Source organism: Callionymus lyra, chromosome 2 (assembly GCF_982586985.1).
Source record: "Callionymus lyra chromosome 2, fCalLyr1.hap1.1, whole genome shotgun sequence".
Classification (NCBI taxonomy): Eukaryota; Metazoa; Chordata; class Actinopteri; order Syngnathiformes; family Callionymidae; genus Callionymus; species Callionymus lyra.
The window spans coordinates 35,391,522-35,412,482 of record NC_141819.1 but is presented as its reverse complement, the minus strand read 5'-3'; the positions used below and the strand labels follow the sequence as shown (position 1 = coordinate 35,412,482).

General features: G+C 37.7%; 1 protein-coding gene across 1 annotated transcript in view; it reads left to right on the top strand.

Annotated features, from left to right (window-relative positions):
- rabgap1l (RAB GTPase activating protein 1-like) overlaps positions 1-20,961 on the top strand; it is a 78,509-nt gene that overhangs the window by 8,969 nt on the left and 48,579 nt on the right. Inside the window, exons 8-13 of the mRNA XM_087784858.1 lie at positions 594-660; positions 744-846; positions 1,929-2,095; positions 6,211-6,334; positions 9,862-9,955; positions 10,510-10,660. Of these exons, the coding sequence (XP_087640984.1) occupies positions 594-660; positions 744-846; positions 1,929-2,095; positions 6,211-6,334; positions 9,862-9,955; positions 10,510-10,660 (706 nt within the window). The remainder of the gene's footprint in view (positions 1-593; positions 661-743; positions 847-1,928; positions 2,096-6,210; positions 6,335-9,861; positions 9,956-10,509; positions 10,661-20,961) is intronic.

Here is a 20,961-nt window from a genome sequence, read left to right as displayed (position 1 = left end):
TGAACAGTAAACATGTTTATCTTTAAGATTTCCTAAATGTCACTGGAATAAAATCAGATCAATGCAACTAACCGTCTTTAATCTGTTGGGTTTTTGATTTTGTAGTTTTAATTTTGATATAAATCACAGACATACAACAATGGTATTGAAATAAAAGAACATACTTTTTAATGTTGCGAGTCATTACAAGATCCAACACAATCTTTTGTCAAATTTTCCATTGTTATTTCACTGTCGAGTTTGAAGATGTACAAGAACTCAAGTGTGTCTTTCTTCACACTATAATCTGCAATCAAAATCAAAATAAACTTTGGTGTATAGCAGGTTGAATATTTGATCATGCCATGATTTATCAAATACTTTAACTTCAGTTAGACTGTGATCAGGGTTCGGTTGTCTTTCATCTTGTCTCCACACCCCTGAAACCACCATTGTCAAACAGTCCAGCCTGTTTGAGGTTTTATTACAGAGGGAGATGGAAAGTAAAATGTTTTTTTATTGTCCACCTTGTATATAGAAATGTTATTTGAAAATAATCGTATTAGAAATGTATTTTTTTAAATGTTGGTATTCTGTGTTTTTTCCCCTCTCAGGTGCTTTGGGATGCTCCTAAGTCCTGGTCAGAAGGTGACCAACAGTGACATGCATCTTGTAGAGATGGTGAGGCCAACATTTGTTCTTCGTTTGGTGGAACTTGTGGTCGATTTACAAAATAATCTCTCGCGCTTCTTTTTTTTTTGCAGGAGTCAATGGGTAAGAGTTCTGATGGAAAGGCGTATGTGATCACTGGAAAGTGGAACCCAAATGTCGGCGCTTTCCAACTTTTGAATGAGGACACACCCAAAGGTGGGAAGCATTTGTGTTAATGATCATTAATAGAAATACAACTAGTTCACCAAATGCAAACACACAAGCACACACACACCTATATTGTAGATCATAATAGGACCTAAATTGAGTGAGACACATTTTGAGATATATTGACATAATGTGACCTTGAGTCACAATAGCTTTGAAACCATTTTAATAATTCCCCCTTTGTAATAAAATAAAATGTCTTCTCCTTCTATAGCCCATGTGTCAAACAAAAGCCCAGGGTCCAAATCTAGCCTGCCAGATAATTTTAATGTGGCCCGCATGTGGGGTACTGAGCTATTTGATGGAAATTTTAACCAATCCCGGTGGCACTGTGCCAAGAATCTAGTGATAAGTGATGAACATTGTTTAAGTCTCGGCATGTCAATTGATGTCACAATGTTGATTAAGTATATCGTGTAGATCAAATGCTTTCAAGTCCCGCCACTGCACCTGGTTCCTGAGGTCTTCTGTCATTCTTTTGTTTGACAGCAACATGTCGCACCATCAAATTCAGGTCACATCTGGTCCGCAACTCTTCTGTGGGTGATAATTGGTTTTCATCCTCTTTCCTCAACGACATATATTCTTGTGCGAGGCCTTGCGACCTGTGGCTCGTCAAAGTCTGACACATTTTCCCACATGAAAGCCTTTTCTTTTTGTGCCAGCTATGAAAACGAGACACATTTCTAAACGCTTACTCCAGTCTTCCATGCATGGTTTAGTAGTTCAACTTCCTCCACTTTGAAGTCAACTCTGGCAGAATTATAATGTAAAACTTTTACTCTGGTTGCTCTGCGTCCTTGTGATGATATTTCTGATGAGCCCAGCTTCTTACGAAATCCCTGCTACATCTTGAGATACGCATCTTATCTATTGCACTGAACATTTTCTATCAATATGTGCGAAAGAATGCACTTGCTGATGTTTTTTAAACGCTTAACTAATACTTCACATTATGTACTTATGTGTATTATAGCAAAATGATGTAGTGTCTGTTATTTTAATAGTACTCGTACAGTGTTGTAAAATGGTGAGACTTTAATACATGAAAGCTCTGTTCTTCATTCCAGATAAACAAGTCTACATGACGGTTGCAGTGGACCTAGTTGTGACTGAGGTTGTGGAGCCCGTCCGATTCCTTCTGGAAACTCTGGTCAGGGTTTATCCTTCTAATGAGCGCTTCTGGTACTTCAGCCGGAAAACTTTCAGTGAGAGCTTCTACCTCAAACTACGACAGGTATGTTTAGTGGATTTTTTTTTGATAAGCAAATAACGGTGGTACTGCTGCTTAGTTTATTGTTTAATTCATTATACTCTTGTACATTAAATCTATTTTACCCATTTAATTTTAATAGCAATTTACATTTAAAAATACTTTATCAACTCCATAAATGGGTATTTTATTTTATTATTTAATTTAATTGTTGTTCTTCAAAATGTTGTGAGAAAGCTGCATTTTGAATTCAGGACTCAGGAATACATGTGACCAAAATATTTCATATATAGCAGGAGAACAATTTTTTGCACCCGGGACCATTTAATTGTTGGTATTATATTCACTGACTGACCTTCAGATAAAAACGGTAAAACAAATCATAGATGTTTAAAATGATTTTCCCTAGTAACATGTTTGTTTTTTAGATAAAACTGAAATTAAACAAGCGTCTTGTAGTGTCAAGACTCGTAGGCTAATGTAACTTCAGAGAAAATCCTTTTTTCTTTTTTCAAAACAAAACACATTAATAATCAATACAACAACAATTGTATAAATAGTTTTTTCTTTCTGTGCGGCACGGGCACAAACGCCTCACAGGCTGGTAGCGTCGATTGTGCCAACGGATATAAAGCATTTATGTAACCAGGCGAAAAGATCGAGATGAAAAACGTAATTTCGATTGTGCTCCGACAGGCTGCTCCTTAACACACACCCCCACAGTGCAGTTGGCAATTAGTCCTTGGTATGACTTTGTTATGGCATGACTGGATGGGCAGATTGAACTGTGGAGGAGTGGGAGGCTCGAATGATTGGTCACTTGCTGCATAGAATTGACCAGCAATTATTCTCTCTTGTTTATGCGTTACTTATAACAAATTATTTGGGTAAATTAATCCATGTTTTATTTATTTATTTGATCAAATATTTCGATTTCATTCATGATTTTCTTCAAATCATCATCTAAATGTACAGTTGCATATAAAGCATGACAGAGTTTTTCTGATGCATAAAGAGAAAATAAGTTGAGAAAAGATCATATTCATATTTATTTATCAGAACACACCTGTTTGTACATTATATACAAAATATGACCTCTCCAATCATCCAGGTGTTTAAGCATCTGATGAAAAAAAGGGCATGTACACGCAGGCCTCAAATTTAAACTTTTTAAGGTCAAGGCAAGTGTTGCCTTAAAGAGCATACATTTTAGGGCACCAAGGTAAGTTGGAAGGGCACCAAGGCAAACATTTCTTTCGACGCAGGGGCACCAAAGCAAATGTGCACTGCATTTAAACAATGAAATAAACTTACCTAAAAAAGTTGTGTATTTTGCAACATTTTTTCCCAACAGCCTGTAATTCCTTGTCTTTCCTATTTTTTACCTGTTCCTTGCTCTGCATTTTTAAAGTTTGCTGCCTGACCGAAATTCACCGGACACGTTACCTCCTTCGAGACACTGATGTAACGAGTGTATCACACAGAACTGCTCGGCTGTTTCCGTCGCCGGTTGACCTTTGACACAAGCTTCCAAAATGGCTGCGCCCATGTTGTTGACCTTTTACCGTTGGATACAGTTGAAAATGTTAAATAACATTCAAGTTGTGACGATTTTATTATGTACATTCGACGAAACAATTACGCCAAGGGCGGTCACGGCAAGTTGTTGCCGTAAACACGGGTACATTTTTCAGGGCATTATGGCAAGTGTGGAGGACGGTCACGGCTGAGTCACGTGGTTGCCGCGGTGAAATTCGAACCCTGTACACGTGACTTGACTGATGATTATTAGTGACAAATATGATATCTGAAAATACAAATATCACTTGACGTTCATAGTTTAGAGGATTTCTTTCTCCAGTCGAGTCTCCTGAAGATCAAGAACACGGCAGTAAACCGACAACAAACATCCAAGATGGTCAATTTGATCAAATTAACAACCAAACAACAAATTTGCATGAAATGTGAGTCGGGTGACTTTTCTTTCCTCTCCGTCCTCACGTGACATCCTTTGAAGTGGAGCAAATTGCACTGATTAGTGTGACCTATTCAAGAGGGAAGCAGCATGATCTGATGTCATCAGCAGCTGACAGCCATATAGCACTGAGGGAAAAACACAGCTTGGATGATTGATCCCCACATTGGGGAAATTTGAGTTGCTGAAAGTTGACATGCATACATTAAACGTACAGTAAGTAAGCTAACCCAGTGTCATGAGAAAACGATGTATTTATATTTTATTTTTTCCCCAACACCTTTTCCTGCCACTTTATTGGCTAAGTAATGAGGTTCTTCCTGGATCTGTGCCTTCCTGGATTCAACCAGAACCCCCCTCCGCACCCCTCCAGTGTCACTTATTTTTACCACATCCCTCTCCTGATCCACTTGCATTTTTATTCATCTTGATACGACTGTGAGGCATGAAATCGAGCTGCATCCTTTCTTTAACATCTAATTCGCTATCGCCGTCGAACTGAAGCAGAAGTTGCTGCAGGTTTCCCCGGATAATCAAAAACAGTGGAGCCGTGAGGATTTCTGTGCCCTGTTAAAAAAATATAATAAAGATCTTCTTAACAAACTGCGAGGAGCTCGCGGAGCAGTGGACTGTGGGGAAGCTTGGGATTTCGGGGCAGTAATAAGAGGCTCTGTCTCATTATTGGTGTGTGGGTAATTAACAGTGGCAGTCTGACTGGCTCGCATGATTGCCTCTGGAGTTATCTCCTCAGTGAACGAGAGCGTGTAGGACTGGTGCCGTGGTTAAGAGCTAATTAAAAGATTATATTGTGTAGTGGCTCTTTGTGGAAGATGTGGATCGGCGCTAACGCACACACAGGCTTTTCTACTTCATTTGGTTGTAAAAAAAAAAAAAACTTTGCGCATTCAAACTTTTTACATCAACACAACAACGACATCTGCATTTTATACCACCTCAATATGGGATTTTAAAAAAGCCCTCTCAAAGAAAATGATCTTTACTTATCACTCACTATGACTATATTACTACGAATAACTAAAACATAACGTAAGTCAAATTAAAACTTTTCCACTTTCAATGGCATTAAATCTACTAAACCGGTGCCATTTCCACAATGTGTTCATTCATAATATTTGATTTGATTTGATCATAGTACTCGACCCTTGTGTGGTTTTTTCAAGAGCATCACCTTAACCACCCAATAATGGAAGTTGCATTTTCATTCATTAAATGTCTTCAATTTGATAAAATAAGTTATGTTTCTTATTTAGCTCGACATTTATGGAACATTACACCTAAGAGTTCCTGTTATCCAGGGTTCCTTCATTTATAATTTGATCACATGATAAGTAAGTTTGTATGTAAGTTACAGCCGTGACGTTCACAGCAGATGCATATTATAGTTGTACTTCAACGTTGTTCTTGTAGCCAGTTGAAATTTGTGCAACATGGGAGGGTATTCATTCATTGAGAATTTTGAAAACATAACTAGGCAACTTTTAAGACATTATTCATGATTGTTTTTGTTGATAGTTGTTGATTGTTTGATATGTTTGTTTCTTTCAATTTTAGTTGATTGTTAAGTTGCTTTTAAATTGAACTTAGTATTATGGTAATTAAAAGGTCTTGAATTTAACTTGCTTTAAGTTCAAGCAACACGTTTAAGCTAGCAAGTATTTAATTCCGTTTTTATCCCAGTTAGATGTCGGGTAATGCAGGTAAGAACTGCAAGGAACCTTTTGTTTTTCAAACTTTTAAATGAAGTTTGAAAACCTTACAATGCTTGAAAGACTTCAATAATGTTTTTTCTCGACGAGGACTGTTTTTCTCATCAGAGCACAAATGACTCTATTATACCACGTAGCAACGTTGTTATACAAGTTGAGTCCAAAAATAGGCCAGACTTTATATTTCCCAATTTGTGCTCTCATCACTGGCTTGAGATGGTCATTAGACGCTACGCGAGCGGACCGATCAATGCAGCTTATTGATCCGTTCCACCTGGACGAGAGAGCCGCAGCACTTCAGTAATAGAATGGACCAGAAATAAACATCAGTAGCTTATGACACCCAAGGTCAGGGTAGCTTCTGTTTGTTCTTCTTTTCAATCCAGCTCTGGAAAGTAATGAAAGTTTTTTTTTTTTTTTTTTTTCTGTGACTTCAGCACGCGGCAGACAGGGTGGGTCAGAGCGACGCCGTATACGAGGTGGTCAGTCTGAAGAGGGAAGCGGAGAGAATCAATGAAGAACACCTGGCCACGCCCACTGAAGAGGAGGAGGCTGAAGAAGGTAAAGACTCTTTTTCATTTCTTGATAATTTATACATTGCCGAGTCGTGATACGCAATCAAGAGATTGCCACAGCCCTTGAGCTAATCCAGTCCTCAAAGTGACAGTGAGACCTTCTCGGTTTGTGTGGTATCCCGGATAACATGCCACAAATGATTCATCTGATAGCACCGGCGCACACATCCACTGCACCACACTGCCATTTGTCTTCCAAGGCTTGATTGATTGAAAAATTCACCTTCACATTCCGAAGGGCCGGCTGTGAATTCCCTCTCCACTTCAATGTCAGATAAAGCGAACAATGAGCTTTCGATAATAATAAAAAAAACTTCTTCTTCTAAAACAACTTTTTTGGTCATGTTGCATATTTAAGATACTGGAGGTTATGATGACTCTGATGTTGAGCGTAATCTCACTTTGTTTTATTTTCTTTTTTTATTAAGGATATAATAAAAAATAAAAAAAGTAGTAATTTTTTCCCCCCAAAAAATCTTGCTTTTATTTATATTTCCCACCCCCAAATATCCTTAAAATAAATCATAATATAACTTAAGTTATTGGATTTTTTCTTGGTTTTAACATTTTTGTTGTAGTTTGACATGCAAGAACAACTCATTCAACCCAAAAAATAATAATCATTTGATGAAAATAACAAAAAAAGAAAAATTGCATATATATATATATATATATATATATCAGTTTTTAATTTTTATTCTGACCCCACGAGAACCAAATATATACATTCAAACACAGACCATGGGCTGCATGTGGTCTCTGTGCAGCACCTTGTCCAGGTTGGCCAATGTGGGTGAAGTACAGGAGAACGGTGAAGGTTGTTGGTAAAGCGTCTGCACGTCTGTCCAGTCAAGCGTTCAACGTGCGATGGAGACACCTGTCTGGTTGGTCAGGCGTTCTGTCCCTCTCTCAGTCGGTCAAGTCTGTCTGACCGTCCCTCAGATCGGACTGTTGGTCTCGTCAAGCGATGATATCTCAAGGTCAACGAAGGAGACACGAGTAAATCAAAGTAGTAAAATGTACTTTTTTTTTACAGCATGGATGTATGTTGTGACATGTCAAGGTGGGATCTACACTTTATATTCCCATGACACGCTTTCCGTCGTGTATCAGAGCCGCTCGTCGCAGAACATCTATTCCCTAAGAAAATGTGTTGGCAGAATGAAGCGCAAAATGATCGCACCTGCTGAAGTCATCCTTCAAGGCCAGCCTGACGGCTTTTCAGCAGCTCGGTGGGAGCTATTCAGACACCTATTTCTCTAAAGGCTCTCTCCTCCCTGTGCGCAGGAGAAAAAATTGGAGCCCGAGGTCAAGCTTATTGTGTACAGAAATGAATACACTCCCAGTTGAGACGCCACGGCATGCGAGCGCACACACATTCAATTCATTGCTTTTTTTTTTTTTTGTCTGCCAGCAGGCTTCTGTGTGGAAACTGGCCCCGAGGCTGACGCTCTACTTTTCTTTACTTTTCCTTCACAACACACTCCAGTTGATGCCTATTGTGATCTTTCTTCAACGTGTCTGAAAGCTCGATACATGTCTTATGTTTTTACATGCTGGCAATGTCTGTGTCACATACAGTCACAGAGCTGAGTAACCTTAATGTTTATCAATATTGTTAATAAGCTGCTTGAAAACTAGTCATTGATCCTCTCAACAAAGGGAATTCATCGTTTTGTAAGTCTTCTTTTCTACCTTCTGTTGCTTCTAAGGTTGACAATGCTAATTTATAAGAACAACTTTTTTTTATTACCCATTAAACCAATGTAGGGTTGTTTTTTTTTAAAGAACCACATTTTTACCATTAAAGAAAATGGAACTGGTTCCTTTAAAACTGACAAGTCATCTGATATTTCAGGTTAAGCCCAATCTACCCAACACTTAAAAGTATTAAATAATACTCGATTAAAATGTAGAAATATGGTTAATAGTTATATTTCTATTCCTTTTTTCTGTCATAATAAAGTGTCGCATTTCTTTGTAGTTATTTATTTATGTTTCAGCAGTAAAAGATAATTTGTCATTCACTATAGATTGAGATTTTACTCAATTAAGTAAGTACTATTTATTATTATCATTTTTGAGTCGAATGCAAGTAAAATAAATTCGGAACTAAGTGAACAAAATGTTCTTTTCATCATCTTTTCATCAAACATGTATTTCTGTTGAACCAAATGTAAGTCATGTTTCTTTTTTTTAAATTTGTTTTTAAGTGTAACTTTTGATTTAATGGTGTTCAAGGAAGTTTATCAATGCCATTGTCAACGGACATGTTGTCTTTTTTTTTTTTTCTTAAGCCTTGTTTTATCTCACGGTCCAAAAATGAGTTCGAGGTAACCCTTCTGAATATTTTCAGTCCATCATCGATTAGTCATGAATTATCGCAATATATTAAGATATTTTTATTTATTTAATAAAAACAAATTCAACCTTTAAATATAGACATGATTTAATTAAATTACTTAAAATACAACATTTGAATAAAAGTGTAAGGTTTCAGTATTTGTAATTTTAAATGTTGTGATGGCACTGATATACTGTTTGCCTGATGAGTAAAAACTCGGACTAATAATGGATTTGTAAATATTCTCAAAATTCTCAAGTCCTGATAATCTTATAGTTAAGTATAAGTGCGCAGGTTCCACATGTTAGATCCTCTCCGGAAACCTTGATATCAACGATGATGGACTTTTACATCTAATAGTCCAGGGCCAGAATTTACTTGGTTCAGTGTTGTCAAAACCAATCCACGAGTGTCTTCAGCCTGAGATAAATCCCATTTCACAGTAATCCTCCAGTGAATACACATCTCCTCTCCAGATTAAAAGGAAACAGTGATGTGCTGCAGCTTCACATACTCTTTCATCACCTGGCAAGTTTGCAGTGGCGAGACCAGGCTCGCTCACCATGTGGCTTTAGCAATCTGGTGGCAGGAGCAGCAGCTTTGTGCTGCTTCTGATTGATGTGAAAAAGGCTCATCAAGCTTTTATAAAGACCTGAGACTCTCCTGTTTGCGCTGTCGGGATTTACAGGAGTCGCCAGCCGTTAAGACGTAACGGCAGGCTCAAGTAGGGAGCGTCATTATTTAATGTCAAGGTGGCGGACGAGGCCTTGTTGTCTTGGCGTTAAGCTTTCTGTTTGATCTTGAGCTTCATATTTTTTTATAGCCCACAGAAAGTCTTGACTTTGAGATGCCCATAGAATAATTTTTGACTGTTCCCATGTTTACATTGTTTGTTTAAATCTTGTTCAAATCTTGCCACATAATTGTTTCTCATTATTCATTTAATTTGATATATGCATGTAATACTATATTATATGTTGGTGTGTTCAACAAATAACACTTTTGTTCATTAGTTTAAGTACTTTAATGTTTTTTTTTATTTATTTTTTGCTTTTGGAGTTAAGAGTGATGGTTGTTAGTTTTATTCATGACAGGAAAATAATCCTCGATTGCACAAAGTTGAGCTTGCTCTCTATTTATTGCACTCTTTTTTTTATTTGTCTCTACAGATAGTGACAGTGAAATTTCAAGTGGGACAGGAGATGTTTCCAAAGATTGTCCTGAGAAGATTTTAGAGTCGTGGGGAGGCATCCTGACCAGATGGTAAGATTCTTTTCAGACGAGAAATTAAAATGGTCTTTTTGATAACAATTGAACGATTTAACCCTAATCCGCTCCTTACAAAGTGAACGGAACAGATACATTAAGTACATTTGTAGGTATGTTGTTGTGTTACAACATTAATAAAAAAAAAAAAAAGTTTAGTAATTATATATTTTTTAATAGTAATTATAATTACTTTCATGTAATGTATTGGGTCTGCAACAGTCTGTATATCGTTTTAGATTTTGTGTCATTTCAAGAAGAAAAAGTTTAATCAATGATAAAAAGAAATGTAAAAGGTATTTTACCCTCATTGCTCTGCATACACATACTAACAAATATAAGACCTTATTTAATGGTCAATAATTGTACTATATTTTTTTATTCCTTATTCCAAGATTCAATGCTGCAATAATCATAAATATTTGGAATCAACCCTTATTTTTCTTGTAAAAGTAATAAGCATTGGTTTAAAAAAAAAAGAAGAAGATGTATTACTCGATTGTCCAAATTTGTCCTTTACAACTGTTCTATCGTGCCCCTGTGTGTGTCAGGCACGGAAACCTGTCGAGCCGTCCGAAGGGCTTGTCCTCGTTGGTCCGCAGCGGCATTCCCGAGGCGCTCAGAGCAGAAGTCTGGCAGCTGCTGGCCGGTTGTCATGACAACCAGGACCTCCTGGAGCAGTATCGCATCCTCATCACCAAGGTAAACACTTTACTTTGCGTTGAGCTCTGCGATACAGGAATAGATGGATCTTTAAGCACATTTTTTAAGCTGGCGGATACATTTTCTTAAATAACTTTGTAACTACAAGTAGATCAGTGCCACCAGAATATTAACCCTTGTTTTTGGGTCTGTGGGTCCTTGACCCAGAGATTACAAAAGGGTTAAACAGTTGAATTCAACAATTTAAATGTTAAAACTTTAGGTTTTTTTTTTAAATTGAAATTGTGTTTTTAAGCAATGTTAGTTTTAACAAGTTTTTCTTTTATTTACACATAGTTTTTATTTTATTTCCAATAATTAAATAAAACAGTTTCTAAATCCAATATTTAAAAATAAAAAGCCTTTTAAATTCAATTTTTTATTCAAAAATTCAATATTCTTAAGTCACTGATATACTTCCATAAACGACACACAATATATACATTGTATGCAATTTTCATGTACACTTTTTAGCACTGAAAGTATGAACTAAGTAAGTTAAGGAGTAACGGCATGTCTGTGTTGGAACTGATTATTTCCTTTTAAAAACATCATTCAACACCTTTGCTAGGTTCTGGTCTACAACTGAAGAGACTCTTGACTTGCATGAAAGAAATGGTTCTCTGAGCACTTTAGCTATGATCTGGTAAAAAAAAATGAAATAGAATCTATTGTTTTTGCACTATTTAATTTGGTGAATATTTCAACATAATCTCTGCTGAAGTTATGTATTTCAAGCGCTGAGCGGGAGCATAGGAACAGCAGGACAGGGATAAGCAGAAGATGTGAGCAAAAGAACTCCCCGCTCTGGTTGATTTTATGAGGGTTTCTCTACACTCGAGAGAAGGATGAAACTAGCCGCTGCAACAGAACAGGATGAGTTGAGGATAAGATTGACTGGCCGAGAAAATGGAAAAGGAAAAGATCTGGCTCATAAATATGGTGAAGTTACTGAGCAGGGTTGTAGTCGGGCTTGTGGATTTCAATTCTTCTGTTATCTGCTGTGGATATTTCACGTCCTATCTTTCCAGCCATCACTTCTTTTTTCCATCTTGTTGCTGCTGTGGTGATTTTTTCCCCCCCGTGTTCATCGATTGCTTTTGTCTCCCTGTGTATATTTTTCTCCTTTTACATAAACAACGTCGATATATCAGGGCACTTTTCCTCTTCGTCTTTCCGCGCCTCCACTCTTCCCTCCAGTTACGTAAGACCTTTAGTGAAGCTAATTTATTCTCATTTCGGCGTCTGGTGCACACCCACATCCTTTGTCTTGCTGGAGTAGTGATGGTATTGATAGGCGGGTGGCGCTGCTATTAATAGCTGCGACGTTTGAATGGGACTGGCAGACTGGGGAGGAGGGAGGAAAATGGGGGACACTGGCACATAACCGCAATACTGATGATGACTGATGGGTGAGCTGGTATTTCTGTCAACATCAATCATCTTCAATTGACCCCCTTCATTAAAATACATGCGGTTTAAGGAAAGAAAATGCAGTTTTACTTATTTTCTCTGTACTGGATCTGTACTGGATCTGTTAGGATGGGCTTCAGATAACTGAACATCCAAACAGTAGGACCACCTGTCTTACATGGTGTAGAGCGAAGAACATTCATTTATAATGACCTACTTCGACATTCCTGAACACATGTACACTCGCCTGTAATGAACTGTAGCAAGGAGAAGCTTTTTGAAGTGATGGGGAAACCTTGCAAAACCAGGCTCATGGAAGCCTGCTGCTCATCACCAGATGGGAAGAAACACATTGAGAGGTGGAGTGAGAGTATGGGAATGGAAAATAAGAAAGAAATGAAGCATGAGAACAGGAGAAAGGATCTAATAAATAATATAACAGGGGCAAAAGGGGGAGAATGGACTTGAAAATAATAAACGAGGAGAGGGAGGACAACATTAGAGACACAGTTCACGGTGGTGACACAGTCATTTGCAGCAGATGTTTTATGGAGGACTCGGAGAGCAAATGCTGACATTTAATCTGTATCTTACGATAAAGGGAGTTCCTGTCCTGATACAGCCTCAAAATGAAGAAGATAACTTCATTTTATTCGAAGATAAACTTTGAAACAATGTCATCTGATGATCAATACAGATTTCTAACCAAACCCAAACTTATTTAAAAAAAATCTGTCAATTTTGTGTTCAATTGATTTAGACCAATTAAACGCACAAAAAAAGTTAGCCATCCTAGACGACTGTGTTCAAATTATCATTCAGATTCTACCTATTAATTTGACTTATTTGAATTTGTATTCTGTGGATTAACAGTTCTGTCTGCAAGAAAGGACTGGCACATTTTGGATTTCACCAGACAACAACTTAATAGGAGTATGTAATGTCACTTCATATACCATTGAAGGACACAAAGATGCATAATTGTGAAAGTACCTGCACATTTAACTGAGATTAAGTAAAGTATGATTCAAATGTTGAATATAGATGGATGGATAGATAGATAGATAGATAGATAGATAGATAGATAGATAGCATTTTAATCATAATTTTTTCATAATCTACTATTTTATTAAATCTAGGCATCATGTAAACTAAATATAGTAGTTGAATTCTGCCACCTTGAACAGTATTTTCTTTCCTCACCTCTTAAGCGAGAACCACTACGGTGGTCAAACTTATCAAGCTCATGGCCTTCGGCTGAATAACTCCATCTCATAAATTGACTGCGTTACACTCCATTTTCAACTGCCCTCGCTCAAAATCACACTTGCATAGCCTCAGGGATTCGGCGCCACGCTCGCACAACTCTAGCAGCTAGCACACCTCTCCGACGGACGTTTTGGTCTACGTTTCACTAGTGACATTTGACCAACCCTTTACATGTCCCCCGAGTTGCACACATGGAATAAGTTGTGCTGCGTCTGATGAACGAAAACCCAGAAAAAAAAGGGTTTTTTTTCTTGACCAAAGCCCAGGCCTGTTAGCAGACTTTACCCAAAGGTATGACTGTTATTATAGAAAGCCTGAAACAGCATTTTCATCCCCACTGACTGAATCTCTATGAAGCTTTCTAGTGAGGTGAAGGTTAAAGGTTTAATGTGTGTTGGACAAGTTATAATAAAAGCAGATAAAATGCTGGAATGTTGCTGCAGCACTGTTACTTTTTTGTAAACCCTCACTTCTATTTAATTTTTTTTTTCTTTTTCATTAAGCAACTGTGATGATATAGAACATTTGCTCCCAAACAGTTTCCCAAATTCCTTTTAAGCTCCTTTGTTGTCTCTTGTCATAGAAGCAAACATTTACCAATTTAACAGTTTCTATTTTGTTATCTGCATTCTTTGAGCGTGCCAAAAGTGTCAGATTTAGGATGGCAATGGCAATCAAGAAAATCAAGACTATCATTTGTCTGGTTAACATGTAAGACTGGCAAGAAAAAAGGATATTGGGATATGAGATACTGGGATACCCGTTTGAGTCTGATGAGAAGCATCCATTTATGACTTGAAAATTAAGCATACCTTAAAATAAAGGGAGAAGGTTTATTATTTACTCTAATTACACTTGTAAACAAACATAACATATTCACTGCAAATACTAAAAACTACTGTTAAAAACTTGCTTAAAGTGTGATGTACACATTTATATTTATGAGTCAATAATAAATCATACAAACTTCAGCGCAGAGTAAAGAAAAGTGAAAACACTAGTCATTCTTCTTTTTCTTACTGCCTATTTTTGCACAGTTTCTCGTGTGTTGAAATGAATTTCCTGTCATACACAATAACATATTATCATTTACACAATTTGAATTATGTGATTGCATAAGTTAACTTTGATGAGCACACACACAAACACGCCGGTGGTGCACACACACACACACGCACAGGCAGAGACGAGAGCAACACACACACACACACACACACACACACACACACACACAAAGCGTCTTTCTCTGCTTGCTCAGCGCCACTCGCAAGTCATTTTGACAGCTCGAAAATTAAGTGGACATTAAATAAAATCGCAACCTCTACGATATAATAATCGCATTTTTGAATATTGCGATTATATCACAAATGCGATTTAATCGTTCAGTCCTATTTTGAAGCAGAAGACGAATGTGTCTCAATATCAACCACTTTTAAATAGTTTGCTTTTAATTTTGCATAGCAAGTGAAAGTAATCAACAAAAATTCAGTGAAAAAAAAAGTCTAAGAAAATTATACCGTATGCTAGGGCTAACACAAGCATCATGCTAAAACAGTAACACTCCTAAAATCCCCTGTACTCCTGTACCCCCCTGGCTCTTTTGGTTTACGAAAGTTGAAATCAAGAAATGTCTCATTCATAAATCTTTTTTTCCCCCTATTTTATAGGGCAACTAATGTCAAACTCCAACTCTCCTGACTCGCATGTTTCAAAAGTCTTTCTCTCCAAGATGCAGTGTTTCATCATGATTATGTTTTGAACTTATTACTTTATATAGTTCTACCCCGTCTGAAATCTCAGCGAGCGAGAGTGAAGCCCTTTATGACGTGATAAAGGTCTTCACTCCTCCTCCAGCCAGGTGTAATAACTCCCCGCTTTGATTATACAATGAGTCCATCGAGACTATTGGGAATAATGACGCTGACAAACCCTGATGTTTGGTCAATCACAGGAGAGTGGGCGTGGTTACACTGAGAGATATAATCTCCAGAAAAACAAGTTTTCAGTGGGCAGAGCTTAAGCACATGTTCTAATTTAAATATTTATATATAAAGAGAGTTTTGTACAGACACATACTGATGAGTACAATAGAAGTTCAAGATCAAGAGACACTTAAATCCTCATGTAAGTTTCCAATTGCATTCTGTCTTAATACACAAAAAGGTGATATGTTGTACTGGACTTTGACTTAATACTGTACGTTCAGTTAAATATTGCAACATACATATTGTTTTCAAGGTTCAATATCTGACAGGCACTTCACAAAACATTGTAAAAAAAAAAACGACAACAATGGAGTCGATGATAAAATCAGTCCGAGAGCAAGGCTTCCATGACTATGAAAAAAGATCTTCCACATTATGCACATACATAAGCATAATTCCTCTGACTTGGCTTCACTCTGCTGCAAGTTTAAGGTCTCCCATCATTCATGGATGACGAAGAAAAAACTCCTTCAGGGTCTTAAGACTTGTCATTCACAACCTCACACAAAGCGACATGCTCGCACATACACCCCACAATGCCCGGCTCCTTCATAGTATCTTTAGGGAGCAGCTGCGCTTCATTGGTCACATGACAGCCAAGCAGCAGATCTTCCTTTCCTTCCCTTTACATCATATTGTAGCCCTGCGGCTCTCGTTTTCAAAAGACACTGTTAAGAAAGACACGCTGCCTTTCTTTTAAAAGAGAGTGTATGCATGCATCTAAACAGATCACCTAAAGAAAACAACCCAGAAGTGGGAGGTTAGTGACCAATGTCAAAGTCAAGTTAATATTTAATTTCATGTTGTCTCTCAATGTTGCTGCACCTCACCCTTTATGTCCAAAAAGGCTGATTCTGAAGTGACTTGAGCCCACCATGTCGTCTCTAAATCTTCCGACAACATATTTTCAACAGCTTGTTTCTCCAAGTTGCAACAGAAATGATCACACTTTGAAGCTATGACTCAATAATGCTTCATTCAACACTCATGTTGGTACCGGCTCCATGCAAATATGCAAACTGTTGAGGTGAAATGACAGACAGTTGGTGGTACCATATGTAGATGGACAAATTGGTCTTGAATATTTCTCATTTCTTTTATAAAATAAATATCAAACTGAAGTGACAGGGGCCACATTTTTTTTTTCATTTTATCCAGTAAGAGCCTTTAATCATTCGTGGGCCTTTTCCTATCGTTCCCTGGGTTCTCTTTTTACAATGATTGATGAATAAGGTATGATTCCTGACGTATGGCCAGAAGTGTCAGTCAGCAACCAAAATCAGTCAGTATTGACTGTTAAAATATGAATCGAATTTAGTTGTTTTTTTTCGCTCAATTCTTACAGATCCTCGAAACTGAGGCCCAGACTAGACAAGAATGAATATAGTTGGCTCAATAGTTAAATTGTCAGCCCCATGTCCCAATAACTTATATTGAAACTTCCAATGACTTACACCATGGACTGTTTTGGAAATGTTTTCTTATTGTGTGATTCAGATTGACCCAAACCTGAGATTTAACCTTAATATCCTGACTGCACTATTTAATTTACTTGAATTATGATGTGCAAATTGTCTTTTCTTCCGTATAGATTACAATTTTTCTTCTTAAGTCAAGTTGATGAACAAAGACTCTGGTCTAAACGCAGTCAATATATAGTCTCCTTTGCCTCTTGATGTACACTAGCTGTTATCATTTCAAAGATGGTAAATAAATAGGTTATATTACGTTTACAACATTTACATCTTTATTTATGAGATGTGCTAGCTGCTGACCTATATCCCACAAGGACAATAGAGAATAATGAATATAAATATCTCAACCTGGTCAGATATGGCTTCACTGCCATGGGAATAGCTAAACATGATTGATGGTGATTTTTACAGAAGAAGCCTTTCTTTGACCTTTGGTTCTCGACCATTTCGATTCAGCAGTCTTCTGATGTATATATTGTAGAACAGTGATGTCGGAACAGCTGTGCCACTGTTATTAACCATTGAATGAATGAATGAATGAATGAATAGTTTTTAATAGTTATTTCGGTTACAGTATAGAATTATGTGCAATCAGTTCGCAATTATTACTATACAGACTTCCACTCAGCCACCTCTTTAACCCCCCAAAAAATGGGCTGAAGCTAAGGCTTATTTTTGCCTATCATACGCAATCCATGAAATTACTCAAACTGTCAATTATACAAAGCAGAAGAAAACACAGAAAACCAAACAAAACAAAATGTACTATTAATTCTTATTTTTTAATAATTTCACATTTCAGTCAATTTATATTGCAATCCTTAATTAGTTTACCTTTCAATGTTTTTTTGAAAGATAAAATAATTTAGGATTTCAGTTTAAAATGACTGAAATGTGTAATTATTATTATTATTATTGCAGTATAGGAATCTTTCAAAATGTTTCCTTTTCCTTAAGTGTTTCCTCATACTGTTTACCAACCTTGCCAATTATTGTTGTTTAATGGTGACATGGTGGTTTTGAATTTCACATAAATGTATAAATCCCCTTTTGAAAGCTATAGGTTTTATTAAATGTCTGATTGGTCTCAAGTTAAAATAAGACTTCTTGCCTTCTCATCTAACTGGTACGTTGTACCAACTTGAATTAAAAACGTATATAATCGTTGATAAACCTCTGAATTTTCCAAGATGCTTTCTTAGCCAGCATTAATCTTAAGTCAGTCTATAAATTAAAAAATGAAAGTTCCATTTATGGTTTAACACTTCTTGACTTGCTTATCTGTTTAATAATTTGTCACATAGTAATTCAATGTCACATAGGTCAAACTGGAGGCCTTGAGGCCAAATCTGACCGCCAACTTATTTAAGGTTCCCTGCAAGAGGTTTAAAATAAGAGTCCATGCTGATTCTCTGTTAGGTAGCATGTCTGTTGTGGAGTGAATAAATGCTAATGCAATTATGCAATTTGGTTAAATCAGTTGGAAAAAATATTGCATCTTTATACTCTTGAGAAGGACCAGTTATCGATTAGGCAACAGATATACAGTGCATTTTCTTTGGCCAAGGACCCAGTTTGCGTTTTACACTTTTGCGATTAAGTTTGACATCCCTGTTCTATGTTGAAGTCCTAATTTGAAGACTGATATAGTGCTTTTAAATTCATACAAATCATACTTTCACTCTTGAACCTTGGAAGGAAAAGCTATCCGGAGATGCGAGTGTCTAACAGAGAAAATGTGTCGGCAGCTACGGCTTGCATCAGATGCAACGCACCATGTGGGGTTAGACTGCTGGCTTGTAACACAGAGTTAAAAGGACTGAAACGTGAATCAGGTTCCAGCTTTGTTTCCTAGTGGCCCTGCTGGTTTTCTTTGGGAGCAGAATGAATTATTAACAGTGGCCTTCTGGTCATGTTTTTCATCAGTGTCCACCTCCGAAGGTAAAGAGCAATGCGCGAGGAGATTGGTTTCTCTCCAATGACACCACTGACTTTCTTGTTTGCTCTTCTCTCACACATGTCAATAAGTACATTTTACGGGATGCGGGCGAAACTTAAACTGTTCATGTTTAAAACTATTTCACGTTAAAGCTCTTTATCTTTGTCACTTTTTTTGTTGTGGCTTTTTGTGTTCTTTTTAGCTGTAAAGTTGATACTACATCTTATTTCTTAGGATTTTTGGTAATTATTGGTAACATTATTTGTGCTACAGGTAGCACAGACATCGGCAAAATGTATTTACCTGGCCCTTGTAAAAAAAAAGTAAAGGGATTGTGTATAAATATTGTCAATTTCAAATCAATCAATTTAACTTAGTCTTAAATGGTTATCTAGTGCAATTCTGTTTTTCTTCATTAAATTAGGGACTTATTTTCTCGTTTTTCTTTTTTTTCATTTATATTACATATTAACTTCTTATAAGTGAAAGTAGTTAATGGTTTGTTTTATAATGCCATTGGTCGCACTTTGCAATGATTCATATGTTTTCTTTTTCATTTCATGTTACGCAAGTATGTTTATTTTTTAAAATCATATTTAGTCTCTTTTTCCATCTTCTTTCTTTTGCCTCGAGAAAATTTAATTTCCCACCTGTGATATTTCACATTGTGCGTAATTCAGAATGGGAATATGTTGAAAACTTAATTTGTGTTTTATGTTCCTGCCCTAACATTTCCTCCCGCTAAACGTGCCATTTAGGGGCTCCGTTGCACGACTAAAAAATTGAGTCCCTGGACAAAACTGTGCCAGCGAGTGGCTATAAATATTAAAAAAAAAAAAAAAACTATGGCTGACTTGGTGGCACGGTTATGAGAGAGTGACACCATTACAAGTGTACTAATTGCATTGTACTCGAGCTTTGATATCATTTAGCCAGAGCACAGGTGGGCTATAGAGATACGAGTCTGCCATTGTTATGTTTCTTCTACTTTATTATCCAATGAAGGATCCAAACGGTTGCTGCTAATTAGTGTTTTTAAGGAAAGAAAGGGAGAAGGGGATCGGGAGTGGTGGCGCTGGGAACACTAATTAATAGATAATTAACCGTGAATGATGAGCAATGTATAAATAGAAGATGTATCCAAATATACCTCTGGGAGAAAGCCTGTTTAAGAGACAGAATGTGATGAGGAGCCTCAGGTGCAGCTGGTAGGGGAGATGCGAGCCATGAGCAAGTGGCTGAGGTGGAGAGAGCAAGAAAAAGAGAGAGAGGGTGTGTGTATGCTGTGTATGCTGTGTATGCTGTGTATGCTGTGTATGCTGTGTGTGTGTGTGTGTGTGTGTGTGTGTGTGTGTGTGTGTGTGTGTGTGTGTGTGTGTGTGTGTGTGTGTGTGTGTGTGTGTGTGTGTGTGTGTGTGTGTGTGTGTGTGTGTGTGTGTGTGTGTGTGTGTGTGTGTGTGTGTGTGTGTGTGTGTGTGTGTGTGTGTGTGTGTGTGTGTGTGTGTGTGTGTGTGTGTGTGTGTGTGATGGGGGGGGAGATGTTGAGTGTGCCTGCTAGAGAGACTGTGTAGAGAGAGAGAGAGAGGGAGAGGGAGGGGAGTGTAAGCCAGTCACAGCATCCCTTCTCACTGCACCAGGGCTGAGGGACTCTTCGTCCCCTCATCCTGCTCGCTGCAGATTACCTCATTCCCATCAGCACAGTCATGTCTCCTTTTCCTCCCCATGCTTTTTTACTCACTGCCTTTTAGAATCCATGTTTGTCTCTGTCAAAGTGGCGGAATCTACGGACTCCCCTGTCAAACACCTGCGCTGTGCTTTTCCCGTGGATTGAAGAGAGGACGTCGCAAGAGTGCGTTGCCTGACACCGGGACTTCTTGATGGAACTCCTGGTTTTCTTTACGCTTCTTAAGTGGAATCTCTATTTGCACTGCAAGTTTTCCGACGGTACCAAGAGAAGCGAGGCTGTTTGGGACTGCATCCCGTTGCAACTTGAAGAGGATCCATGCAAGTGATTCCACACATGGAGAGCCAGTCCTGTGACGATGCCTCAGAATTTCTCCACAGAACATCAAATGGAATCTACTCACAGAATTTGGGCTTGTGAGTCCCACACCAATGGCTAACTTACAGGACTGCTGAGGAGTCAAAGTGAGTGGAGCGCTGAAGTATTCAGCTGGCCTCTCATTTTTCTTGGAGAGTCCTTTTCACCTGCCCGCATGG